The 23,442-nt window shown below is 35.8% G+C and overlaps 2 protein-coding genes across 3 annotated transcripts in view; one reads left to right on the top strand and one right to left on the bottom strand.

Moving 5' to 3' along the window:
- Positions 1–17,755, top strand: part of LOC121985120 (transcription factor VOZ1-like) — an 82,162-nt gene extending 64,407 nt beyond the window's left edge. Inside the window, exons 1-4 of one of the 2 annotated variants that reach the window (XM_042538403.1) lie at positions 11,516–11,887; positions 11,980–12,177; positions 16,267–16,795; positions 16,895–17,755. In XM_042538403.1, coding sequence (XP_042394337.1) covers positions 11,675–11,887; positions 11,980–12,177; positions 16,267–16,795; positions 16,895–17,496 — 1,542 coding nt within the window. In that variant the 5' untranslated portion in view covers positions 11,516–11,674 and the 3' untranslated portion in view covers positions 17,497–17,755. Of the gene's footprint in view, positions 1–11,515; positions 11,888–11,979; positions 12,178–16,266; positions 16,796–16,894 lie in introns of those variants that run through there. The other variant, XM_042538404.1, reaches the window with a different exon arrangement.
- A 1,834-nt stretch (positions 17,756–19,589) lies between these two features.
- LOC121985119 (ras-related protein RABA1f) lies at positions 19,590–22,933 on the bottom strand. Its single transcript, XM_042538402.1, has 2 exons — positions 22,517–22,933; positions 19,590–20,232 (listed from the first exon to the last, which is right to left on the bottom strand). Exons 1-2 carry the CDS (start codon positions 22,732–22,734, stop codon positions 19,803–19,805), a joined length of 648 nt encoding a protein of 215 aa, XP_042394336.1. The 5' UTR covers positions 22,735–22,933; the 3' UTR covers positions 19,590–19,802.
- Between the last annotated feature and the right edge of the window lie 509 nt (positions 22,934–23,442).

The following is a 23,442-nucleotide window of genomic DNA, read 5'->3' as shown; positions in this document are numbered from 1 at the left end:
TGGACATTTGTTATCTTAAACACAGGGAGAAATAAGAAGGAGCCCAAATGTAATTTGGGATTGATGTAGTTCAATAATAGTTCTCTAGTGGAATGATTATTATTGATAAAATTAATTTCACCGGATGCTTAATTTTATCGGAGATCAAAACCAATTCCTCCTCGGTCCCTATCGTATCCTCTAGTATATAGAGATTTATACCCACCGTACCCACCTTCTTACCCATCAATGGGTGGCCGGCCAAGGACCAAGACCAAGTGGATGAGTTAAGTTGGTGGCGGCCAAAGCTTGGGTCCCAAGCTTAGGTGGCGCCACTAGAATATTAAAAGGATTTTATTAAAATTATTTCTCATGTGGATATCATGTTTTTAAAGAGAGTTTAAAATTAAAATTTTCCTTTATAGCTTTCTACAAAAGATTAAGAGAAGAGATTAATCTCTTTCCTTATTTGTAGTTTAAAAGGATGGTTTTAATTTTGGTAAAACTTTCCTTATTTGTAAATCATCTATATGTTTAAAAGAGAGTTTAAAATTTGAAATCTTTCCTTATTTGTTGATTAAAGGAGGATTTTAAATTTTAAGAAAACTTTCCTTTTTAAACATATTCATGATTTAAAGAAAGTTTAAAATTAAATATTCTCTTTTATAAGTTTCTACAAGAGATTAAGAAAAGATTTGATATCTTTCCTTATTTGTAGATTAAAAGAGATTTTAATTTTTAGAGATAACTTTCTTTTTATCCACATGTTTAAAAGAAAGATTTTAATTTATTAAATTTCCTTTTTATAAACCAATCATGAAGGGATAAAAATTATTGAGAAATTTTTATAAAATTCCGGAAGCAAATAAGGAAGTTTTAATTGGTGTTTAAAATTTTATTTGCTTGGAGTTTTTTTCTTGTGGCCGGCCATTATAAAATTGAGAAAGGAAATTATTTTTAATTAAATAAATTTTCCTTTTCAATGGCAAAAGAATTAAGGAAGTTTTTATTAAAATTTCCTTATTTGCCAAGATCAAGGATTATAAAAGAGGGGGTAGAGGAGGCTTCATTGCTAATGAATCTATTCTATTTTTCTCTCCCTCTTTTCTTCTTCTTGTGGCCGGCCCTAGCCTTTCTCCTTTCTTCTCTTTTGGTGGCCGAACCATACATCTCTTGGAGCTCTTGTTGGTGGCCGGACCTAGGAAGGAGAAGAAGAAGAGGAGGAAGCCTCATCTTGAAGATCCCTTGGAGTATTGGTGGTGATCAAGTTCTTCTTCCTTGGAGGTGGTTCTTCTTGTGGCCGAACCTTGCTTGGAGAAGAAGAAGGTGCGTGGTGGTTCTCGTCTCGGAAGATCGTCGCCCACACGACGTCCGGGATAAGAAGAGGAATACGGTAGAAGATCAAGAGGTTTTTCTAAAAGGTATAACTAGTAATTTTTCTTTCCGCATCATACTAGTTATTTTTGGAAATAATACTAAATACAAGAGGCTTACGTTCTAGTGTTTCGAATATGGTTTTTCGAAGTTGTGTTCTTTTGTTTCTTTCTTTTCCTTGTGATTTGATTGTTCTCTTTGGTTAACCTAAAGTTATTTTAGGAAATTAAATATTAGCTTTCTATTAAAGGTTTTGTCTAGTCGGTGGTGGTTGCTCCCATATCCAAGAAGGCCATGTGCCTCGCCACGTCAGTACTGGGAACCTTTTATGGAAATTAATATTTAATGGAATTAATAACTTAAGGAGACTTGGGTCAAACGTGTTAAGTTCCGCAGGAGATCCAAGTCAAAACCTAAAAGAACAAATAGATTAAGTTTTGGATCAAACGTGTAAAGTTCCGCAGGCGATCCAAAATTTAATTTAAAAGAACACATGGTAGCTAGGAAAAGGTTCAGACCTTTGTACAAAAATTTTTGTACAGTGGAACCTATAGGTTTTCCGAGTAGCAACCAACAATTGGTATCAGAGCTAGGGTTTTGCCTCTGTGTATTTGGTATTTAGTCTAATTATGCACATGTCATACATAATTTAGGCAGGATAATAGTAGGATGTGCTAACTTTATGGATGCAGGATCCAACTATTATGGCTTATAGTTATTATGTGTGTGATTGGACCCTTGGACATGTCAAGGGCATTTTATTGTGTGTGCATGATTGTATTATAAAATACAGCAGGAGCTGTATTTAGTTTTATTAGGATTTTATTTTTGATCTAGATACATGTACATTCCTTTTATGGAATATAGGATCAAAAATGTAAAATTCTATTTATGTCGTGGATCGAATCTTGCAAAGCGTGGAACCTTCTATGGACCAGAGGCGCAGCAGAACTAGGAGCAAGATGGATGCGACAGCTAGACCCAGAGGCAGTGGCCAAATATGGCAGTAGCTTGGGATGACAACACACAGAGGACAACTAAAGATTAAAGCCATAATAGTTGAAAATTAGATTTTCTATTTATTGCTTTTTATACTGTGTGTGCATGTTAGTTTACAAGTTTAGTAGGCTAGCATAGTTAAAATTCCTCATTTATAAATAACTAAGTGGGAGAGGGATTTTTAAGTAAATCCCGTGGTCTCCATTACTGGTTTGTAAGTGATGCAAACAAGCTTGCGCGTTGGCTCTGAGTGCCTTCCTCCATAACGGATGAGCTAGTTTGCAGATCACTAGAACAGACTTCCATTTTTGGATGACTATAGGAAGTTAATTAAGAGCGTGTGATCTTCCCCAACGGAAGGGGCATAATCTTATTAATGGACTTAGTGTCAAGTAATGGTATACACTTAGACATATCTAATAGTATCCTCCCCATCGGAGTCACTGCTATTATTTGTGTGACCAAATAAAACCAACTATTAATTTGTCATAAAACTAGGTTGACAAGATAATAAAATTAAAGGGTTAAAACCCCTCTTACAAATGATTGATTTTGTATACGTCCACACTAACGTGGCATACAAAATTAACGGTGTTTGAGATAATTTTATTTGTCATAAAGTTACGTTGACAAGATAGTTATTGGGTGAAAACCCTCCTCTTACAAATGTTGATTTTGTATACGTCCACACTAACGTGGCATGCAAAATGCACGGTGTTTTGAGGTGTTGGTAAATTTAAATAGTATTGTTAGAGGAATCAATATTATTTTAAATTTAGAGTCTTGCCCAAATATTTGATTAAAGATAGACCAACTATTTTATTCGTCATAAAGTAAGGATGACGAGATAATAAAATTAAATGATAAAATTTCCTCTTTGAATTTGTATACGTCCACACTAACGTGGCATACAAAATTCATGGGAATTTTTAAGGTGTTGGTCTTAACCAAATATTTTTGTGATTCTTAGGATAATGGTCAATCCCTAGCTGATATACTTAGTGGTCCCAATTATAATTGATTGGAAATAGGATTTGGACATTAAGGTAGACTGTCCTTTTAGAACTAAGAACAATATAGGTGTATTTTATTCATTAGTTGAAACATGTTTAGTGGAGTTATCTACCGGTACCTGGTGTGTAGATATGTGAGCCACTGATTCATTGCAGGATTCCAGGAAACCCGACAACTAAATGAAAATAAAAAACACCGTCCACATGGGCACTGCTAGCAGCTATTGCAGTGGGAGAGGTTTATTCTCTAATGAGAATAAAATTTGGATTATTAGTAATTGTCTTTACGTACTAAGTTTAGGAAGAACCTGATTTCAGTTTCCAAACTATTATAGAATAGATATTGTGTCTATTTTGATAACAAAGCTGTTATCAAGAAAAATAGACAAGTTATCGATTCTGGTATGTTGGTTGACAATTTATAATCCAATAAATCCCACGATGTAATAAATGGAAATTATAACACATCTTCTAACTTTAAGAGGAAGCAACCTTCGGAGATGAACCAATTATATCTTTGGCATCTAAGGCTAGGTTATATTAACTTGAGTAGGATTCATTGGTAGCTGATGAACTTTTGGGTTCATTAGTAGTGGAAATCTTTCCAACCTGCGAGTCTTACTTGGAAGGAAAAATAACCAAGAAGCTTTTAAGTCTAAGGGGTATGGAGCCAAAGATATGTTGGAATTGGTTCATTCTGATTTATGTGATCCTATGACTATCCAGGCAAGAGGTAGTATCGAATATTTCATCTATTTTATAGATAACTATTCAAGATACAAATACATTTACTTAATGTGCCGCAAGACTAAGTACTTTGATTAGTTCAAAGTGTACAAGGCTGATGCGGAGAAACGTCAAAGTAAAAGTATTAAGACACTACGGTGAGATCGTAGTGGCAAGTACCACTTGGGAGAATTTAGGAGTCACTTATCAAAAGTAGGGATTCAATCCCAACTAACTACACCGGTACACCCTACGAATGGTGTAGAAAAGGAAGGTATAAGGCTCTTATGGAATAATTAGATCGATGATGAGTTATTACCAAATTTGTTTTAAGGATATACACAAATAAGTGAACATAATACTTTCTAAAGTCAGAACTCTCTACTCCCATAGAATTGCAGAATGGGCATAAGCCTAGTATATTCGGATTTGGGTGGTCTAGCATATGAGAGACACTGATAAGTTGGGCAGGAGTTCACTTGTTTGTGAGTTATCCTAGAGAAACAAAAGTAGGTTTATAGTCTTAAAAATCAGAAGGTCATTATCAATGACCGATTTTTAGAAAATGACTATGTGCCCATAAGAAAATTTGTTCTTAAGGAAATAATAGAAGACATGTCTAATCTAGTACCAACTGTACAAGATGAGATACCACAAGGAAACTGCAACACGTATCACAAATGATACACAATTGCAGAAAGTGCCTTGTCGTAGTGGGAGGGTTGATAAGCAACCTAAAAGGATTCATGTTTTGGGAGAGTTTTTTGACTTGATCCCTGGAGGACATGAACCTGATCTCCGGACATATGACGAAGCACTCCAAGATAAAAATGCAACATCTTGGCAAAGAGTAATGAATAACAGAATTAGAATATATGTATTCTAATAAAATCTGGAAGCTTGTAGAAACACCAAATGGTGTAAAAGCCTTTGGGTGTAAAAAGGTCTATAATAGGAAAAGAGGAATAGACAGGAAGGTGGAAACTTTCAAAAGCAAGGCTTGATGAAAAAGGAAACTTTTCACTGGTAGCCATGTTTAAGTCTATCCAGATTCTTTTATCTATTTGGCAAGTGGATGTCAAGACAGCATTCCTTAATGGAAGTCTTGAAGATAGCATCCACATAAAGCAAACCAGAAGGGTTCATTACAAAGGGCTAAGAGCATCTTGTGTGAAAGCTCAATCAGTCTATGGACTGAGGCAAAGCTTCAAGGTCTTGGAACATCCAGTTTATCAAAGTAATCCAGACCTTTGGATTTATTGAGTAAACGGATAAGTCTTGTGTATACAAATGGTGTGATGGAAACGTGGTGGTGATTCTTGTACTATACGTAGATAACAATTTTGGTAGTTGGAAACAATATCAAAATGTTGTCAGAAGTAAGGGTATGGTTGTCCAAATAATTCAATATAAAGGACTTGGGAGAATATATATATTTTTGTGATCAAAGTAATAAGGGATCGCAAGAAAAATATATATATAGATATATCCCAAGTTTAATACATCGAAAAAATCCTTGCTCGTTTTTAGCATGCAAGACTCCTAGAAAGGTTTCTTACCTTTTAAGCATGGAGTGTCTTTATCTAAAGGGATGTCTTCGATGACATCAAAGGAGATTGAGGACATGTAGGCAGTTCTTTATGCTTCGGCAGTTAGACAACCTAATGTATGCTATGCACGAGATCAGAAATCTATTTTGCCAAGGGCATAGTTAGTAGATATCAAAGTAACCCTAGACAAGGACATTGGACTGCAATAAAGCATATAAGTACCTTAGAGGCACTAGAGATTATATGCTAGTTTACAAGGCAGTTATTTTGGTCCCTATGGGTTGCATGGATTTTGACTTCCAATCGGACAGGGACAATATTAAGTCAACCTCGGGGTTTTGTGTTTACTTTAGGAGGTAAAGTCATAACTATGGAAGAGTGATAAGCATAGGTGTTTATCTGGACTCCACCATAGAAGCTTAGTATATGGCAAGCCTCTAAGGTAGCCATAAAAGCTGAATGACTCAATAACCTCAAGATAGATTTAGATATGATTTCTGGTTTGTCCAAAGATTATTACAATTTGTTGTAATAATGTTGGTGCAGTAACAAACTCGAAGAAACCATAAGTCTATAAGGCAAGTAAACACAATAGAGCGCAAGTACCACCCAATACGAGAAATCGTATAAACGAGGAGAAGTTGTTGCCGCCTAGATTGCATCAGATGATAACCTAAGGTCCTTAAGGCAAGAGCTTTTTGAAAGGCATGGGAATCAGATGTATGGCAGCAGATATGACAGCTTAGTCTTTTAGTATAAGTGGGAGATTGTTAGAGTGTATACTAAAAGCCTAGCTTTTGGTATAAATATTTATCTAGAAATAAGAATCACATTGGTCAAAAGTCTACATTTATGATAAATGTAGTTGCTCAATTAATTTATATTGTAGATAACATGGTGTGTGGTGTCACACATAGAAGATCATGTTATTGGTTCCTTATAAATTATAAACAGTAGCTCACGACCAAGATGGAAAGGAACAAACCATTGGAAGGTCGTAGTGTAATTAGGTATTAGTATATCTTAACTATATAATTACACTAGTACACTTAGAGTGTATTGAGTAGGACCATTTGAGGTCGTTCCTTTTATACTGACTTTATAAAGGAACAAAGACCTCAGTTATTATGGAAGTGTGTGCTCTTAATCCTAATATAATAACAAGCACATATATTTGATATTTATTTCTTTAATTTATCAATGGGTGAGATTTAGTTCGATGAATCAATAAGCCCGATAAGTTGGGAAATGATATCACTTATAGTGTGTGTTGTTGATTATAGAAGGAAACTGTGTCCTAGTAATCTAGGTTGAGAATGTCCCCAAGAGGAGCTCATAAGGATTGTCATGTTAAACCCTGCAGGTGGACTTAGTCCGACATGACGATGAAGTTGAGTGGTACTACTCTTGGAGCTAGATATTAATTAAGTGAGTTGTCAGTAACTTACTTAATTAGTGGACATTTGTTATCTTAAACACAGGGAGACTAACACACTCATAATAAGAAGGAGCCCAAAATGTAATTTGGGATTGGTGCGGTAGTTCAATAATAGTTCTCTAGTGGAATGAATTATTATTGATAAAATTAAGTTGTGTGTTCGGGGCGAACACGGGATGCTTAATTTTATCGGGAGATCAAAACCAATTCCTCCTCTCGGTCCCTATCGTATCCTCTAGTATATAGAGATTTATACCCACCGCATACCCACCTTCTTACCCATCCAATGGGGCCGGCCAAGCTAGCTTGGAACTCAAGCTAGGGCCGGCCAAGACCAAGTGGATGAGTTAAGTTGGTGGCCAAAGCTTGGGTCCCAAGCTTAGGTGGCGACCACTAGAATATTAAAAGGATTTTATTAAAATTATTTCTCATGTGGATATCATGTTTTTAAAGAGAGTTTAAAATTAAAATTTTCCTTTTATAGCTTTCTACAAAGATTAAGAGAAGAGATTAATCTCTTTCCTTATTTGTAGTTTAAAAGGATGGTTTTAATTTTGGTAAAAACTTTCCTTATTTGTAAATCATCTATATGTTTAAAGAGAGTTTAAAATTTGAAATCTTTCCTTATTTGTTGATTAAAGGAGGATTTTAAATTTTAAGAAAACTTTCCTTTTAAACATATTCATGATTTAAAGAAAGTTTAAAATTAAATATTCTCTTTTATAAGTTTCTATAAGAGATTAAGAAAAGATTTGATATCTTTCCTTATTTGTAGATTAAAAGAGATTTTAATTTTAGAGATAACTTTCTTTTTATTCACATGTTTAAAAGAAAGATTTTAATTTATTAAATTTCCTTTTATAAACCAATCATGAAGGGATAAAATTATTGAGAAATTTTATAAAATTCGGAAGCAAATAAGGAAGTTTTAATTGGTGTTTAAAATTTTATTTGCTTGGAGTTTTTTTCTTGTGGTCACCATTATAAAATTGAGAAAGGAAATTATTTTAATTAAATAAATTTTCCTTTTCAATGGCAAAAGAATTAAGGAAGTTTTTATTAAAATTTCCTTATTTGCCAAGATCAAGGATTATAAAAGAGGGGTAGAGGAGGCTTCATTGCTAATGAATCTATTCTATTTTCTCCCTCTTTTCTTCTTCTTGTGGCCGGCCCTAGCCTTTCTCCTTTCTTCTCTTTTGGTGGCCGAACCATACATCTCTTGGAGCTCTTGTTGGTGGCCGGACCTAGGAAGGAGAAGAAGAAGAGGAGGAAGCCTCATCTTGAAGATCCCTTGGAGTATTGGTGGTGATCAAGTTCTTCTTCCTTGGAGGTGGTTCTTCTTGTGGCCGAACCTTGCTTGGAGAAGAAGAAGGTGCGTGGTGGTTCTCGTCTCGGAAGATCGTCGCCCACACGACGTCCGGGATAAGAAGAGGAATACGGTAGAAGATCAAGAGGTTTTTCTAAAAGGTATAACTAGTAATTTTTCTTTCCGCATCATACTAGTTATTTTTGGAAATAATACTAAATACAATAGGCTTACGTTCTAGTGTTTCGAATATGGATTTTCGAAGTTGTGTTCTTTAGTTTCTTTCTTTTCCTTGTGATTTGATTGTTCTCTTTGGTTAACCTAAAGTTATTTTAGGAAATTAAATATTAGCTTTCTATTAAAGGTTTTGTCTAGTCGGTGGTGGTTGCTCCCATATCCAAGAAGGCCATGTGCCTCGCCACGTCAGTACTGGGAACCTTTTATGGAAATTAATATTTAATGGAATTAATAACTTAAGGAGACTTGGGTCAAACGTGTTAAGTTCCGCAGGAGATCCAAGTCAAAACCTAAAAGAACAAATAGATTAAGTTTTGGATCAAACGTGTAAAGTTCCGCAGGCGATCCAAAATTTAATTTAAAAGAACACATGGTAGCTAGGAAAAGGTTCAGACCTTTGTACAAAAATTTTGTACAGTGGAACCTATAGGTTTTCCGAGTAGCAACCAACAAAGATAAACTAATACCAAATTACACTACAACCATTCCAATGATTTGTCCCAATCCATCTTGGTTGTGAACTATTATTTATAATTTATAAGAAACTGATAACATGATCTTCTGTATGACATCACACACCATGTTATCTACAATATAAATTAAATGGACAACTGCATTAACATGCAACATTTGACCAGAGTGATTCTCATTTCAAAATATAAATGTTCATACAAAAAGCTAGACTTTTAGTATACATCCTAACATAACTTTGACTCAAATATTTGTTGGATGAATTTAGATTATCTATTTGCACTTTAAATTGTATTTTATAATTTTTTTTCTATTCTAAATAGTGGATGGATTGTGATGATGTGCAAATATTGAATTCATATTATATATTCTATATAAATATTAATGATTATTTTAAATATATTTATAAATTATTATAATGACATTTGCTAATGTCATAATAGATTAGTTAAGGTGACATTTAAAATGATTTTATAAATTATTTTTACTGGCACTTTTTATTGTCTTTATAAAAAATATAAATAGCATAATAAATGAGTTTTGGTAATATTTAGCATTGTCACTGTTATGATGATAATACGACATATATAAATGTCCTTAAAAAAAGATTTTTCTTGACATTTTAGAGTGTCGTTATATCTTTAAATTAGGACACTTTTGATATTAGCATTGATATTGTATAACGACATTATAAAATGTCAGGAAATTGAGGAGGGTCTAAGACGATATCACTTTATAGGGCGTTTTTGATAGATGTCACCAAAATATTAGTATCACCATAAATATGCAATAAGAACATTTATGTGTATCATGATAGACTAATTTTCTTGTAGTGAAAGTTCTTTCAAAAAAATAAGAAATTATACACATAAGAGCTTTACTCGAAAAAGTTCCTTGTCATAAACTAGCTCCCTCCCCTTATATAATGGGAGCAAGCAATTAAGATTACAAAGCATTCATAAAAGCAGTTAAGAGTACCAATGCATGCATAAAACATCAGTTAAGAAATTTCAACTAATTACCCTATCTCACACAAGCAAAAGTTACTAAAATTAATAATCAATTTGACAATTTCAACATTTGCCCAGACAAAATTCATATATTAGACACAAAATGCTCAAGGGCTTAAAATTCAATACAATATCATACATTTATACTACAAATACAAAACTCTAACCTGAAATATCTATCCCTGACCCACTTGAAAACTAGGAGCAATCTAATTCCTACATCATTTCTATCCAATTTGAAACTAGCAGTAATATGATATACCCAGAGCATTCCTCACAAATTTGAAAATCATGATCAACCTAAGCATATACATAGTCATAATGTTCCAATCATTCCAAACAAACTGATAAAATCATAATGTTCCAATTCATCTCCTAAACAATTGCACTACCAAACAAGCATATAGATAGCCAACAAAACCAGATTTACCAACACCAAACTACACAACAATATAGTGCTCAAATTGAAGTTCATTGATGAGGAGTTGCATTCCTCGTTCCTCTCTGTTTTCATGTTCGTTGACGAATAACCATGCTCAGTCCTCCATTTCCTCTTACCATTTGCGTAGCAATTGTTGTTGTCTACCACATCTGTGACAACCCACTTCAACCATCCATGAGTGCTACAATAATAATACAACCTGATTGGATTTTTTTGAGATTTTGATACCAAAATAGTTGCCTTTCTACCATAAACACAAGAGAAGTTTTCAAATCATAAGTTATCGATTGTGACGCTATTACAGGAAGACTCCATCGATGTACCCTACAATAATAAAATGGTGTCATCATTTTAACAAACTCGAATCCTTTTTTTTTTTCCGTAAATCTGATTGAAACATAAGTATTACATTTCCACCAGGGTGAAAATCTCCATCCGATTGAAACCTTGTTAATATGCAAACTGCTACAATCAAATACGTACACTCCACAATGTAATTCTTTACTTGATGCTCTGTGCTTCTTTTGAGATGCAGGAACTGAGATTTTGAAAAGTTTGGATAAATCCAACCAAAAATAACATATCATAAGAACAACAAAACATGTCTAATGTACCATGATGGTAGTCTTGTCAATTAAAAAATTTTGTTAAGACGTCAAAAATTAAATTGATGGTGAATGATGGTAGGGACTGGGTTGTTACGTTTAACTTCTGAAAATCTGAAGATCGGGTGTATTTTCTCTAAACTCTAGGTACCGGAATTTAATTCTCTCTAATTTATTTCCGGATATTATATAGTATTTTTTTTTTTAAGTAAATAAATATTTAAAGGGAATTTATAATTTCAGTTTAAGAAAACATAATTTAAAGTTTCAAGTTTCACCTGGTCAGAAAGCTCATAGCTTATCCGGCTGCCTATAAAACCCTTTTCGCTTTTACTTTTCTCCATCGCCTACGGCGTTACGGGGGTCAGTTAATTAATTCACTAAATCCTCTCTTCTTTTTTTTTTTGTTGTTCCCCTTCTTTCTTCTCCCGATTCCGGTGTACGTTTCCCCTCGTCGTCCTCGATCCCCCCTCAATTCCAAGTTCTAGGGTTCCGATCCCAGCCCGATCGATCGAATCTCCGCCATGGGGAAGGGTTGCAAGTCGGCGTCGCACCAGCTGTTCAAGGACAAGGCCCGCAACCGGGTGGATGACCTCCAGGAGAAGTTCACCGACCTCCAATCGGCCCTCAAGGAGAGCCGCGCCGCCGATGTCGCCGTTCTCGAGGAACAGGTCCACCAGATGCTCCGCGAGTGGAAGGCTGAGCTCAATCAGGCTTCGCCCGCCACTTCCCTCCAAGTAATTTTAATCCAACCTAGCACTATTCGCTTTCCGGTTTTTTTGCTCTTGGCTTTGGCGAGTTGAAATTCTGGTTGATTCCACTTGGCCAGGGGCATACCCCGGACACTTCGGATCTGTTCTCCGAGACCCTGCGGCTGTTGCAGCTGAGGGAGGAGGAGGACGATGCGACGAGCAAGCTAGCCGAGTTGGCGTTCGTGAACGCGCCCAAGCCGGAACAGGTGGAGCTGCAGCAAACTGATGGTGTAGTCGTGCAAGGTGATGGACAACCTGCTACTTTCTTTCAAGAGGTAAATATTATCTTAGAGGATTTTTTGTTGTTTTCAGTGTTTTTGTGCGTGTTGTTTCCTTTCTTAGAGCACCCATGATTGTCTCTGTCCGCTGCTTTTAGAGTGGACTTTGTGTTTGTGATATTTGTGTTATCTTCCTGCACGCCGACCCTAAATAGTCTGGACATGCAGCTGCTGTTATTTCCAGAAAGAAAACTAATCAGACTAGAAGTATTATTTTTTAAATCTCAAATTTATACCTTTTATAGCTATTAATAAAGGAGATGAAATTTATTCAGGAGAGTGGGAATAAAGTTTGTACAAACTCTAGAGTGGCAGTGCCATCAGTTTAAGAGAAATCTTCAGTTGGTTCCAATGGCACAGGTATGTTGTATGGTCAGAAACATGCAACTAATGTAGCACACTGTCACAGCATAGAAAAAAAGAGGTGAAGAAGCATTTAGCTCATGTTCGTAAACTAAAGGAACAATTTGGTATAATTTTCTACATGATACATTGCCCATTGACATGTCCTATAAAGAAACATCTGTTTAAGATAGAACAAATTTCAAATGTCCAATAGTTACAAGATCCATTAAGGCATGCAATTTTTTAAAAGTAGCTTTTGTTGCTTGTTCATCACATTTTATGGTGGCTATTCTCAATTATCTTAGATTTTCTCTAATACTAGTTGTTCTTGTTTGAGACACATATAAAGATGCAAAATTTATGATGAGCCTACAGAATTCTATGTTTTCAAGACTTGTCTTTTTTTACATGTTTTCTTCAAGCAACAATAATATCAACTAAGCCTTTATCAAATTTAATGGGGTTGGTTATATGGATCCTTCTACGCTATTGGCCTCGATCCCTTACTATATCATTATCTATATTTAAATGAATTTTACTTTGTTGTATTGTTGCTAATCAAGTATTTTTTGGTCTTCCTCTTCCTTGATTAATGTATGTATTTGTCATAATCTCGCATCGCTTAATTGGGTCATTTATTGGTCACCTAAGTATATGTTTGTACCATCTTAAACACGTCTATCGGAGTTTTTCCTAAATAGGTGTAATCCTAACTTTCTCTCTAATAGTTTCATTTCTTATCTAGTCCATCCTCTATCCTCATATGCCCTCTTATCTACTTAACATCTTCATATCTATGATTCTCATCTTCCATTAGCGCGCTCAATTTATAACCTAATATTCAGTTTTATATAACATAGCAAGTTTAACCATTGTTTTGTAAAACCTCCCTGCAAGCTTTAGAGGTACCTTAAAATCACAAAATATGGCTAACACCCTCCTTCATTTCAACCATTATGTTTTCTTCAATCAATAACTCTATTTTAACTAGGTTGTTGAACAAATATAATTGATATTACTTTGAAATTAATTTTCTCACAACAATCAATATTGACTAGGAAGGGGAGCCTTGTGCAACGGTAAAGTTGTTGCTTTGTGACCTAAAGGTCACAGGTTTGAATCCTGAAAATAGTCTTTTGCAAAAAGCAGGGTAAGGCTGCGTACAATGGATCCTTCCTCGGGACTCCGCATGGCGGGAGCTTCGTCCACCGGGCTACCCTTTTTTTTAATTAATATTGACTAGCACACTTGTCATACATTAGTATTGTATTTGAACTTGTGACCAACTTCTCCAATCACTCAGTCAAAGGTGAGTGTGGGACCAATGGACACAAAGCTTGTTAATTTCTTCCTTTTTTTTGTTAACTCCTTCCTTACGGCAAAAGTCATCGCTCGCCCCCAGCGCCCTCGCCAACCTGTTCCTAGGTCAACACGAAGGAGGTAAATCACAGGTGATTATTAGCCATTAGTGCAAGTGGCCAAGACATGGGGGAGGGCATGCTGGATGCGTCGAGTTTCGACCCCAAGACCTCATGTGGCAATATCCTATGCCTCAACCACCGCACCGCCCTGAGAGGACTTGTTAACTCCTTCCTTGAACATTGATGTAGTTGTCATATTGTCCCAAATTTTCCTCGTCTCTTCTCATAGCATCTTCTTTTTGGTCCCCAGTTTCCAAGACTTGAAAGAAGAGAGAAGTTTGAAATAGTCTACATTTTTTTTTCTCATAGCATCTGAAACTTTAGTATGGTAACCCATTACTTACACGTTCATTTCAAATGCACTCCAATTGCATTTACATGGTGATACTGCATCTTTGGCTCAAGATCTCCCTGTGTTGCCTTTTGATTATCACTTTAGCTCTCTGCATTAATTATAAATTTATCTTGTGAATGGTTTTTTTCCTTATTAGGATGAGTCAAAGAATGGCCTCGTCAAGGTAGGAAACACAAAGCACAACCTTAAACACTCACCAAAAGAGAATCATGTACTCACATGAAGAGAAAGACTACTGATCTTTAATCAGATATCTTTGATCTTACAACCCAAAGAATGAGAGATACTGACATGGAGCGAGTCATCCACTGGCTGAAGAAAAAGATTTGGCAGCTTGGTGAGTAAAAGACAGGAAACAAGGGAACTCTTATGGTAGAAAATTGCTTACGTTTTCTAAATCATGAAGGAAAGAAGTTGGGGCTATTCACGGATGAGAAGAGGAGGAATAGTAATGCAAAGTCAAACAACCATAAATAGAACCCTAATCAGCTATAGTACAACAAAATAGCCCATAAATATAACCATTTAGCTCTAAATCCAATGATTTAATCTCAAACCCATCTACTAGACCCTAAATAATCACAATTTTTAAATCACTGCTGCTAATTAATCCCCTAATAAAAGTGGAATATAACATCTGTTTCCTCTCATCATATTCAAAACTCCAATTTTTTTGTCAATTCAACATTGAAATTAAGCAGGTAATGGAATTCTTCTAATGCTCATTCAGAAATTCTTGCTAATGCCCAACGTAGACCTATACAATATGTTGTGTATGAAGTCCAATGCAAATGAGGTCTCACATTTTACAAACTACATAAGTAAATAAAACAAGTAGCAAATGATAGAAGTTACTAACAATAATTGAATGCATGTCCACTGACACAATTGCTCCCGTTGTCAATCATCACACATATGAAACTTTTCTCTAATTTTTTTCAACAAAATTGTCAAGAAATATATATATCTTCTCACCGAATTTCACAAAAGAGGCATTGATGTATCAATGCACTCCACAAACATGAATGAAAGAGCAATTCACCAAAACTTTGATATACTTTTTGGACACCCCATCCATTGACATGACAGGCAATCATGCTAAAACCTGCATCCTTATGACCTTTCCCTTATGTCATTTTGTGTATTCAAGTTCTTTGGAAATGTTTTCAAGTTTCTTTGTTTCCTAACTCTTTAACAGTTAGAAAAAATCAGATAAGGTTTACCACTCTAGATTATGGGCTGGTTTGAATTTTGAGGGAAGAAATTTGCCTCATGTTCTAGGTTTTTCTTTTGAGTTCAGTCTCATTCATCTCTTTTTTCTTCATAATTGTTTTTTCAATATTCTTATTCAAACATGTGACATAATTTTGACATAAATTTCTACCAAAATAATGATCTTTTTTATAATCTTAAATCTCACTTTGCTATCTCACATTATCCTATTTATATCAGGAGGCAATTTTAGAGTTGGTGCAGAATTTCTGGTCATGTTTGCATTCTGTCTCTTGGTTTATTCTAAACTGCAAATTTGCTGCTATTTTTAACATGTGTCATTCTGCTTTTGGCTTAAATTTCTATACTAAGATAATGATCTTTCTTATAATCTTAAATCTCACTTTACTATCTCAAATTTTCTATTATATCAGGATGCAATTTTAGTGTTGGTGCAGAATATCTGGTTGTGTTTTGCATTCTATGCCCCTTGGTTATTATAAACGTGAATTGTTGCTACTGTTGGAGATTTTCATTTCTGAAATTTCACTTAGAATTTCAAATTGGATGCCTTTTCTTTTTGCATGTGTACCTCTTTATCATGGTCTAGTCATTATATTCTACTGTTAACATCTTCCTAGGAATATAATCCTGTTCTATGCATTTGGTTTCAGTGGACAGTTTTATGACCTGCTGGTCCTCTTTATTCCAATCTGTATCTTGAAAATTTACATTTTTCTTGTCTTCTTGCAGGAGTACTACGTGCATCAGGAAGTAGCTGGGCAGGAGGACTACCTTTATGCTGGTCATTATGAAGGCAACCTCCCTACTGGTCAACAGGATGCTGCTGTCACTTGCCTGCAAGAGACTAATCACTTTGATTATCAGCAATACAATTTGCATCAGGAAATTCCCCATGAGCTTTATGTTAACATGAATTCTACTGAGCAAAATGGTCCAGATGTATTTCCCCATATGTCAGATGTGCTGCCAACTATATGCCTCCCACCATCTGCATTTTTGAGGCCAAAGTGTGCCCTTTGGGATTGTCCAAGACCCGCTCAGGGTTCTGAATGGTGCCAAGATTACTGTAGTAGCTTCCATGCAACTCTAGCAATTAATGAAGGTCCACCTGGTATGACACCAGTGCTACGCCCTGGTGGCATTGATTTAAAAGATGGCCCACTTTTGTCAGCTCTAAGTGCTAAGATACTCGGCAAAAATGTTGGGATTCCAGTTTGTGAAGGTGCTGCAACTGCAAAGTCTCCATGGAATGCTCCAGGTATGGCATCGTCAGAAGCATTATTTTCTGCTCATTCAATCACAACTTTTAGCTATCCTGTAATCCAGTCCATAACCTGTTTTTTATTTTATCATACAGAGCTATTCGATCTGTGTGTCCTTGAAGGTGAATCACTTAGAGAATGGCTTTTCTTTGACAAGCCAAGAAGGGCATTTGAGAGTGGAAACAGAAAGCAAAGGTCTTTACCAGATTACAATGGCCGTGGTTGGCATGAATCTAGAAAGCAAATCATGAAAGAGTTTGGGGGTTTAAAAAGGTCCTACTATATGGATCCACAGCCACTCACTCACTATGAGTGGCACATGTATGAGTATGAGATCAATGATTGTGAGGCCTTTGCATTGTACAGACTAGAATTCAAACTTGTTGATCCAAAGAAAGGCTCCAAAGCAAAGTTGACTGGTAACTCACTTGTGGATCTGCAGCAACAGATGGGAAGACTCAAAGCAGATAACATTGTGGATCATAAGAAGAATTCTAAGAGTAGGACGAAAGCAAATCAGAAAGATATGCCTGAAAATTTATATAAACCATCAGTAGTTATCGATCAAAAGGAAAATGCTCCAAGCACCATGCATGCTCCCAACCAGATGGTTTCTCTGGACGAGAACACTTCTTATGGGCCTAATCTCCAATATGCTTATACTACTGAAAGCTTAAATGACGGTTATGGAACATAAGGGAATATTACCAACCCTTTGAGCTACTAAATTAATCTTGTTACTAGTATGGATTTGTTTTGCCTCAAGCGACTACATACAGCCTCTTGCTGCTTATGCAACTGAAATGTTGCATTTTCCTGACTCGGTTTTTGGTAAAGGCCGTAATGAGGCTGTTAGACATGTTAAAGCTGAGCAGCCTTCTTGTCTTTGGAAACTTGACTATTGACATGTCACCTACTTATTCTATGTAAATTTTCTCGACAATAGCTTCTGTTTATTCCTGATTTCTGAATGTATCCGATTACTTGACGGCCAGTGCACTCGAATGATAGGTGCCAAGTCACAACTTACATGGGTCTATGAATCTCTTACGGAGTGTCAAGGTAGATCAAGAACATGACTTGGTTGTTGCTTCTTGGTAAGTGATTTCAAATGTTTTAGCGTCATGAAGTCTGGTTTGTGTTCAAGGTCGTTTGATTCCTGCTATTGGTGGGTATAATACTTTGTATGAAGTGATGTCTTATGTTTTTTTTTTAACATTATACTTATTTTGTTAAAACCAGTTCTGAATTTGGTGGTCTTTCCTTGATTTTATTGACTATGGAGCTGCATTTATCATATTTCTTTGTTTATGTTTTCTCCAGGAAAAAAAAAACAGTCCACAACATAGAACAGGATCCTTTGATTTCTCTGCCACTCGAACACCTAAATAACCTTATTCAGAGGATCATGACCCATGATCATTAGGTCGGATCATTAGGTCGGAGATGATCAAGTTAAGGATGCGGAGATGATCAAGGATGCCATATTCAATTCACATGAGCAGACTTTGGCTAGGTCAAGTGATCCGTCACATTAGTGGCCCTTTAGGCTACCCACTATCATTGGGAGGAGGGAGATAAAGTGGGGAAGTCCAAGTGGAAAGTGTATTGGCAGGGGTCTACAAAAGTGGTGAAACTCTATGCGGAGATTTGATCCCCGACCTCTATGGCTTTATCTCAATTCTCAAGTACTTCCACCGAATCATGTCTCCGGGGTAGATTTCCATGAGCATGCTTTTTTGTTAGATTAAAATAAAGTGTGCATATACATAGGTTAAAATAAAGTGTTCATTTCAATTTCCATGAGTAAGTTTTTCCTCGTACCTTAATTTGCAAGATCTCATAGGGACGGAGAGTTGGACGGCGTCCTAAGGAAAAACCTAGTATGTTGGTTGCTCCTGATAAAGGACAGCGACAGCAATGATGAAGGATAGCATTGAGAGGGAAACCTAGTTCGTGACGTAGGGGTGTTTAGCGACTGGGTAGTCCTAGTTACGACGAGGGTCGATGTCTGGCGTCGAGTCTCACCCGACGTGCAGCGATGAAGGACCGGCGGTGAGAGGTGTTTAGCGGCTGTGGTAGTCCCAGTCGTGACAAGGGTCGACGTCTGACGTCGGATCTCACTCGGTAGACAGCGATGAAGGACTAACGATGAGAGGCATCTAGCGGCTGTAGTAGTTCCAGTCACGACGAGGGTTGGCGTCTGACACCGGGTCTCAACCAGCAGGCAGCGCCGAAGGATGGCGATGACAACATCGAGAGACCAAAAGAAAATAAAAATAGGAGAAGCTGAAAAAATTATTAAAAACATGATGGGAAAAAAAAACACTGATTGAGATTGGCACAGTCACAGTCGTGTACGGTAGTGCAGGAAAAGTTATATATATATAACATTCTCCTAAATCAAGCACAAGAGAATAAGTTTATTATTATTATTTTTTTTAATAATCTAAATATCCATCTTAAACAATTTTCATCGACTATTAGAATAAATCGAAAAATACTCACAAAGATTCTAATAAAAAAATACTCACAAAGGCTCATTCAAGTAGCCAGCATTTTTAGATTTATCTTTCCATCGGTGAAAAATCGAATTTAGTGAGCTACAATTGGAATTCGAACTTTAGAGATTAAGTTTATTGTATCATCCTTAATAGAGCAATTGTCGATACATTTCAAGCAGCGAAATCACTATAAAGAGACATGCATTAAAGTGGGGGAGTACTCGTTGAGAAAAGTATAAGCCGAATTAAGAAAGGTACAATGTTTTGCAGGGAAACAATCGACACATGAAGGCAAATCTTAGTTTCAATATGCCTAAACAGAAGTCTTGAGACAAGAATGCAGTTTTAAGATCCTACTTTTAAATCATCTCATTAAACTTACAATAACATACCAGTAACCTTCCAAGGGGAACCACTTCCATCAATGCCACAAGACAAACTAAACATAGCAAGATGCCAGTAAATGCTTTGATAATTTTTTGAATAGTTGTCATTCGGGTTAAGTTGAACAACAACCGACTTTCTTAACGGCTGAAACATCATCTTTGCCAACGTTGATTGTTTGTCCCTTTGGCAAAGTTGCCGAGTCATCAGCAGCTTCCAGCGCCTTCCTGCTCGCGATGTTATAGATCTGACTCAGCACCTCAGTGAAGGCTTCTTCCACATTCACTGATTCCAGTGCAGATGTCTCCATGAAGAATGCACGCTCCCTTTCTGCAAAATCCTTTGCGTCCTCAGTGCTGACGGCTCTAAGGTGGCGTAAATCTGCCTTGTTTCCCACAAGCATGATCACAATGTTGGAATCAGTATGATCCCTAAGCTCCTTCAACCATCTTTCAAGATTTTCAAAAGTTACATGACGAGTGATGTCATATACAATCAATGCACCCACTGCTCCCCGGTAATATGCACTTGTGATTGCTCGGTATCTAGGTAAACAGAAATGCTACAGTCTATAAGCATTGTTTACACAAACAAGTATACCATCGACAGCAAGATAATGTCTACAAAAGTGAATCATTTTGTTCTACATGCAGATAGCAATATTTTCCAAAACTAAATATTGCAAAAGACTCGCACAATATAATTGGAAGAAAACAACATTTTAGATATGGAAACCATCATTTTCTACTTATAGATCATAATTAAACTGAAATGTCTCTGATGCAACATGGCAGAGTGAACAAAGATACAATCCTCACTCAGAGGAAAGCTCTAATATCATTTGACATAGCACAGCGGAAGGATAATGATGCAATCCTCACCTAGAGAAACGTTGCCGATTCTCATCCAAAGAAAATGAAATTACAAATTGTATTAACTCAAAAACGTATCTATTACATGGGATCGTAACTCCTTTTTATAGTTTGAGGACATGACCTATAAAACCTATCAAACATTTCTAAAAAAACTAAACAAGTTTTTTAAAAGTTCCAACTAATTATAACAATTAACGACTTAGACAACTTTTGATAAAATTAAATTCTTAACTTAGTCTCCCCCCCCCCCCCCCCCCCAAAAAAAAAAAAAAAGCAGTTGCCTAAAATATAGAGATATATACCATAAAAATGCAATTTTACTGGACATTAAACACATAAGTAAAATGAGATAAATAATCATCCTTGGAGAGATAATCACAGCACCAATAAATAGAAATTGATTTGTCAAGTAAGAATTGTAGTGACATATTTGAGACAGGTCAATTTAACTAAAAGGTGTAACTCTTACTCTTAAACATGAATTGGTAAGCTTATTGGGATACGTTATCATGTTATATTGTTATAATCAAAGCGTATGAACTCAAAGTGATAGGCACATCAGAAGTAACTCGGCAAAACAAGGTTTAAAACCCTAAAAACCACATGAGCTATGTGATGCTTAAGAATAAACCCCTGTAGATTTATATACCATCATAACACATAATGGACTCTTTGAAACTGACCACTAGGGGTGTAAATGAGCAAAGTCGCTCATGAGCTATTCAAGTCTCGGTTCAAAAAAAAAATTCATTCGAGTTCGTTTGATTAAGTTAATGAGCCGAGCTCGAGCTTAACAGCATTTGATTCGTGGGCTCGTGAACATGTTCATTTAGAGATTCGCGAACATGTTCGTTAAGAAACTCATTTATATATATATATATATATATATATATATATATATATATATATATATATATATATATATATATCTTATATATTAATCAGCCGAGTTCGAACCAAGCTCATTTAACTTTTAAATGAGCCATTTTTCGAACTGAGCTCAAGCCGTTTGCGAACTATTTAATTTCATTACAAGCCGAGCTTGAGCTTAGGTAAAATGAACCGATCTCGAGTTCAAGTCTCTTATTGTTCGGCTCAGTTCAATTACACCCCCAACCAAGATTATGTTTATCATGCACTTTATAGGGTGTATTTAACCAATTTACTAGGCCAATGGACCCATTAAAGTTGAACAAAGATGCTCATATTTTGAAATACAATTCGTGCATTATAATGAACTTAACTACTGGCATTGCTTCAGCCACTTTCTAGACATTGATTTCCCAATCAAATATTTGCTAGGTTACTAAATAACAATATAAGAACTCATAGAAATAGACTTTTTCATATAAATTACATGTAAAACGTAAAATGCCTTGCGGAATATTTAGTATTGCTAAGAAAAAAAGTGAATTTCAGAGGTAGGAGTAGACAGTCGAATTTTCAGGTTAATAATGGAATAGTATAAGTTGAACTATCTTAATGTGCACCTAAATATCGGAAATTATACGGATTTATCTGCTTCTACCATCTATGTAAGCGTCAGTTATTTAGATGCATCGAGAGAAGAGTAAGGATAAAATAACTAAATTTAGGAGCCTTCAAATATTAACAGGTGCCACACATGGCTCGCTAGATCTGGTGAATTTTGATCTGGGTCGTTGAGAACAACTCAAAATTCATCATTCAAAAACTAGAAAAGTTATTAATGTATCATTATTCATCTCGAGCGAAATGGACAATTTTGAACAAGATCTCACTCACAAAACTGAGATTTCATCGAGAACAAGAACCAGGGTCTCAGATCTGACAAATGAAACTACAGATCTGAAACCAAAGTAGCCAATGCCGAACAAAAGATTCAAGCAGTCAAATAAATCGATGCATCATAAGGGCAGATTAGGCCCAAATCAAAATCCTCATAAATCGAGAGAAGAGGAAGGGCCATACGAACCTTTCCTGACCAGCGGTGTCCCAAATCTGAGCTTTGATGACCTTATCATCGACCCGAATGCTTCGGGTAGCGAACTCGACCCCAATAGTGGACTTGGACTCGAGACTGAACTCATTCCTGGTGAACCGGGAGAGGAGGTTAGATTTCCCGACGCCAGAGTCCCCGATCAGAACAACCTTGAAGAGGTAGTCGTATTCGTCGTCCGCTCTGTATGCCATTGCTCCACCGCGTCCGACGCCGACCGCAGCAGCACTACAAGCACATAGTGTTCCTCATGCGGATACTGACGGAGATCAGATGCAAAGCTGTACCAGGGGAAGAAATGGCAGCGAATTGGTCGTCGCCTCCACCGCTAGGGTTCTCCGACCTTTGGAATTGGAGATGCGACTGGGAAGGGCGTGGTTTAGGCTCCGGCAAGCGCCTGGTCTGCAAATTAAATATCGAAAAGGATGGAAATATGCAAAACTACCCACAAAATTCTTAATACTTTTGAATTACTCTTTAAATGTCCATTTTACTACTTAAATATTCTCTTAATATGAATTGCTCAATTATTAACAAGAATAAATTAGTTAAAAGTGTAATAAAAATATTTAAACATATTTAATATTAATAAAACCTTTACCTTAAAAATAACTTTTGCAATATAATTAATAAGACAACTATAATAGAATTTAAAAATAGAAATTTAATTTCTAATAATATTTCAAATTATTCTAATATTATTTGAATTGCTCCCATGATTTAATTTAATTTGATCAAAATTATTTTAATACTATGGCTAAATACATTATAATAATGAACAATTTTGATTAAAAAAATAGTTAAAATCACTTTTAAATTATTTTAATATTGATTAAAATTAATCTAATTTATTATATTAGTAATGCAAGGAGAGACTCTCTTCTTTACTGCTAAGTCTCGAA

Source organism: Zingiber officinale, chromosome 5B (genome assembly GCF_018446385.1).
Source record: "Zingiber officinale cultivar Zhangliang chromosome 5B, Zo_v1.1, whole genome shotgun sequence".
Classification (NCBI taxonomy): Eukaryota; Viridiplantae; Streptophyta; class Magnoliopsida; order Zingiberales; family Zingiberaceae; genus Zingiber; species Zingiber officinale.
This window is presented reverse-complemented; position numbering and strand designations above follow the sequence as displayed.

Coding starts and splice junctions, on each gene's coding strand:
- LOC121985119 (XM_042538402.1), bottom strand. CDS start 22,734: ATGGCATACAGAGCGGACGACGAATACGACTACCTCTTCAAGGTTGTT. Junction 20,233..22,516: donor GACACCGCTGGTCAGGAAAG/GTTCGTATGGCC, acceptor CTGTTTACCTAG/ATACCGAGCAATCACAAGTG.